This window comes from Tupaia chinensis, unplaced genomic scaffold (genome assembly GCF_000334495.1).
Source record: "Tupaia chinensis unplaced genomic scaffold, TupChi_1.0 Scaffold000140_1, whole genome shotgun sequence".
NCBI lineage: Eukaryota > Metazoa > Chordata > Mammalia > Scandentia > Tupaiidae > Tupaia > Tupaia belangeri.
This window is the reverse complement of record NW_006159610.1, coordinates 10,269,273-10,272,986: the sequence shown is the minus strand read 5'-3', so window position 1 is coordinate 10,272,986 and position 3,714 is coordinate 10,269,273. Positions and strand designations below refer to the sequence as shown.

The window sequence follows — 3,714 nt, the reverse complement described above, 5'->3', positions numbered from 1 at the left end:
GCGAATCGCTCGTCTCTTTCCCTCTTCTTCCCTAGCTCTGAGTTTTCCCCACAGGCCCCTGCTATTCGCCTGCATGTTTGGACCTCTTGGCCCATTATCTGGCCTCTGGGAATACCAGCATGGCCCCTTGCACCAACTTCTTCAGTTTCACCTGTGGAAAGGCTAAAGGGATCCAACCTCTTGAGGATGAGAACAAAAGCCGACTTCGAAGAATACTGGGTGAGGAAAACAGAGTTTAATATTCTCTATACCAATAAGAACTCTGAGACAAGGATGGTCATGACTACCCTAAAGTCTGCACAATTATGGAATATCTGTTTTTTACTGTCCCCAATGAGCTCCTCAGGGATCTGCTGGGGTATGCATTTCTGTCACTATTCTGTTACCTCAGGTACCCTCCTTCCTTCATCTCTTCTCTCTTTATCTTTTCCTTATCTAATCCCTATCCTTTTTCTTTTTCATTTATCCATGATTACTCCATTCTCTCTGAGATCTTCCTATTAATATGCTCCATCTTTGTTGTTGCTTTTTTTTTTTTTTGGAGAGGTTTTTGCTATAGGGTGCATGCGCTCACCAGATAGACAGACAGAGACAGAGAGACAGAAAGTGAGAAATCACCCCCCAGGAGGGATGGCCATGCCGAAATCCCTTCTCCTCCATTCTCCTCTTGGGATCCTGGGCACACACGCCTGGTGTGAGTTTAAGCCACCGGGTCCGGGACTTGAAACGCGGTCGACTACGTGGGAGTCCAGCGACAAAGCCATTACGCCAACTGCTGGTCCCTTTCAGTGTCTATTTTATGCACAGTTGATAACATTTCTCCCACATTTCCCATGTTTTAATTCTTTTCTCTAACCTTAAAACCATTCTGGTCTGCCAATGCCTCCTTGTCAACATTACCATCTTCCTCCCACCACTTCCCAGCTCCCTGTGTCTCACAATGATCTCTTGCTTTTCCACTGAAATCTTGGGCCTATGGCAAGCAAGTTAAACCAGAACAAGATGGAGATGGACAAATGGAGATGATGGTGGAATGAAAGAGGTAGAATAGTGAGGTCAGAAGTGAGAGGGTGCTTTATCGCTGGTAGCACATAAGAAAAAGAATATAGACAGGTACAGAGGATATGCTGGAAGAAGGGAGAGAGCTGGGTCAATTGCTATGGAGGTAAAGAAAGTCCTGTAGATGTTGGCTGTGAAGAAGAGAAAACTTCCAGGACTGAGAGAACAATATAAGGAGGAACTGAGACTGTAGTAAGCTAGAAGTGGGTCCTAGGAGGTCAGTGGATGGTGATGAGGGTTTAAAAAGAACATGTAAGATAGGCAAGCATTTCCAGTCCAAAGAAACCTAGAGAATGAGTTGACAGTATCAACTGGACTCTAACTTCCTGCTTTCCTTCCACTGATAGGGAAAAAGTGGGAAGTATAGATTCTCTCAGTAGAGGGATACTTTCAGTTAAGGCACAAAGATGCAAAGAATTTTCAGGATAAATTCTGTTGTCTACAATGGAATGAAGAGATATCAGGGGGACAGAATAGCATGTACTGGATGATATTAGAGGATAGATTATTCATATGGATGTGTATTTGAATTGCTATATTGGTTTATGTGTTCCCTGGGATAATTGGGTGCAAAGAGTCTAGATTTGGGGAGTCCTAGCTATTTCTCCTGTTTGCTAACATTCATTTTCTGAGATTTCCTCTCTCCAATACCTCTAAATTTCTCAGTTTTTTAAATGTTTATTATTTCTTCAGTCATTTCTTTTATTGCCTTCCATTTCTACCCTTTCTCCTTTACATCCCACTTACTTTTATCTTTTTCTTGCATTCTTTCCCTTCTTTTCCCATTTTCTTTATTTCCCTCATAGTCTTCTCTGTACTCCCTCCTAATCCTCTTATTCTTTCATCAGGTGGATCTGTTCCTAATTGGGCCATCCTTTCATCTCATTATTTCTCATCTTATTTCTCTCCTTCCTTCCATATTTCTATGATAGTCATCCCCCCGTTTATTTTTCATAAACGCCCTGTCTCCCACCCTTTGTCTTGCTACCAGCCTCTACTCCTTTAATTCTCCCATGTTTCCTTTCTAGAGTCACCAGTTTCCTGGCACCTAGGCTCTGGGGAAGAGAAAGCCTTCCAATTCTATAATTCCTGCATGAATACACACGCTATTGAAGCTGCTGGGGCTAGTCCCCTCAGACAAGTTATTGAAGAGGTGAGAAAAGGTGGGGCATTAACTTTTTTGGATACTTAATACCTGGGCAATATATGCTTGAGGTATTCTTTTTTCTAGAGAGTGGGTATTTTTTCTAGAGATCTCCAAGTTCTAGAAGGGAGATGACAATTAAATGGCAATGCCCTGTGGAAGAATCAGGACCTTGGGCAAGACTAGAAGAAGGAAGACAGATGTAGTACACTAAAGAGATTGAAGGACCCAGAACAGAAATTAGGAGGTAGAAGCTATCTGAGGAATAGAAGACCAAAGCCATGGTCTCACAGATCCCAAAGTCAGTTCTGTCTCTCTTCTTTCTAGCTCGGAGGCTGGCGAATATCTGGTAATTGGACCTCCTTAGACTTTAACCGAACACTGAGGCTTCTGATGAGTCAGTATGGCTACTTCCCATTCTTCAGAGCCTATCTTGGACCTCTTCCTGTCCCTCCATACACTACTGCCATCCAGGTGAGGGATGCACTGACAAAGCTACAGCTGGATCTGAGCCTACCTCTAATCTAGGTGATCATTCTCTTACAGGAAGATCACAGGTTGGGAAGATAAAGACAAATGTACAATGTAGGGAATAGCCCTGTCTTAAAAGTATTGGTGTGAGAGTCAGGAACACTGGGGGATGTGTGGGAGCAGATTCAGTCTTAATAAAATGACTGTAGATCTTCCTTACTGCTAATCTGGATTTCTCCTAGAGACTCTTAACTAATCCTCCCATCTCCAGGATTGCCCTACTATTATTTACTCTTAATTTTTGCTAAAGGGACCTTTCTATACTAAGATTTAATTGTATGATTGTCTCTATTTGAATGCCTTCAGCACTTCATCACATCTCTTCTCCCTTGCCTAAGGCATGATGACTCCAAGAAGATTTCTCTTCTTTTTCTACTGTTTTTCTTATCTGTCACAATGCCTCCACTCAGATGAATAAATTCATAGGTCGTTTGCAGATGTTAGCTTTGATTATTATGTCTTCCAGGAAGTGTTCATTGACCTCCTAGCTATGAGTTAGGGGCTGTCTTCCCATTTCCTTAAGCTCTTGGCCATCTAAGAAGAGGACCACACCTTACTTACCTTTGTTTCTCAGGACCTAGCACAGGGCCAGACAGCTAGAAGCCCACACCAGGTTTTTGTTGAGTATAAATAAACCAAAAACATTGGAGCCATCACTACTGGGGTAAGCAATGTAATGCAACATATTTGGTCCTTATTCAAAAATTCCACAAAATTGTAAGAAGTTGAATATAGAAGAAAAACTGATCATTGGTTTCAGGTATTTCAGAATTCAATTCTAAAGCGTATATTCAGGAGTTTAACTGGTGCAGGTTTTCGGATTAGTTAAGACCTGAACTAGTTAGTTACAACTGCTTTGTTGACATTCTGAATACTTCTAAATACAATTTTTTTTTAATTAAGAAAAAAAAAAGGAAAAGGCTCAGGAGAAGAGTGCTGAGCCTTGAAGCATGATTGATTCACACAGATGAAAGTGAAGC

The 3,714-nt window shown here is 41.7% G+C and overlaps 1 protein-coding gene across 5 annotated transcripts in view; it reads left to right on the top strand.

Annotated features, from left to right (window-relative positions):
• The window catches only part of KEL (Kell metallo-endopeptidase (Kell blood group)), a 23,566-nt gene that overhangs the window by 1,404 nt on the left and 18,448 nt on the right, over positions 1–3,714 (top strand). For 4 of the 5 annotated variants that reach the window (XM_027770535.1, XM_027770532.1, XM_027770534.1 and 1 more), the window contains exons 4-6: positions 55–219; positions 2,088–2,212; positions 2,531–2,677. In XM_027770535.1, coding sequence (XP_027626336.1) covers positions 55–219; positions 2,088–2,212; positions 2,531–2,677 — 437 coding nt within the window. The remainder of the gene's footprint in view (positions 1–54; positions 220–2,087; positions 2,213–2,530; positions 2,678–3,714) is intronic. The other variant, XM_027770536.1, reaches the window with a different exon arrangement.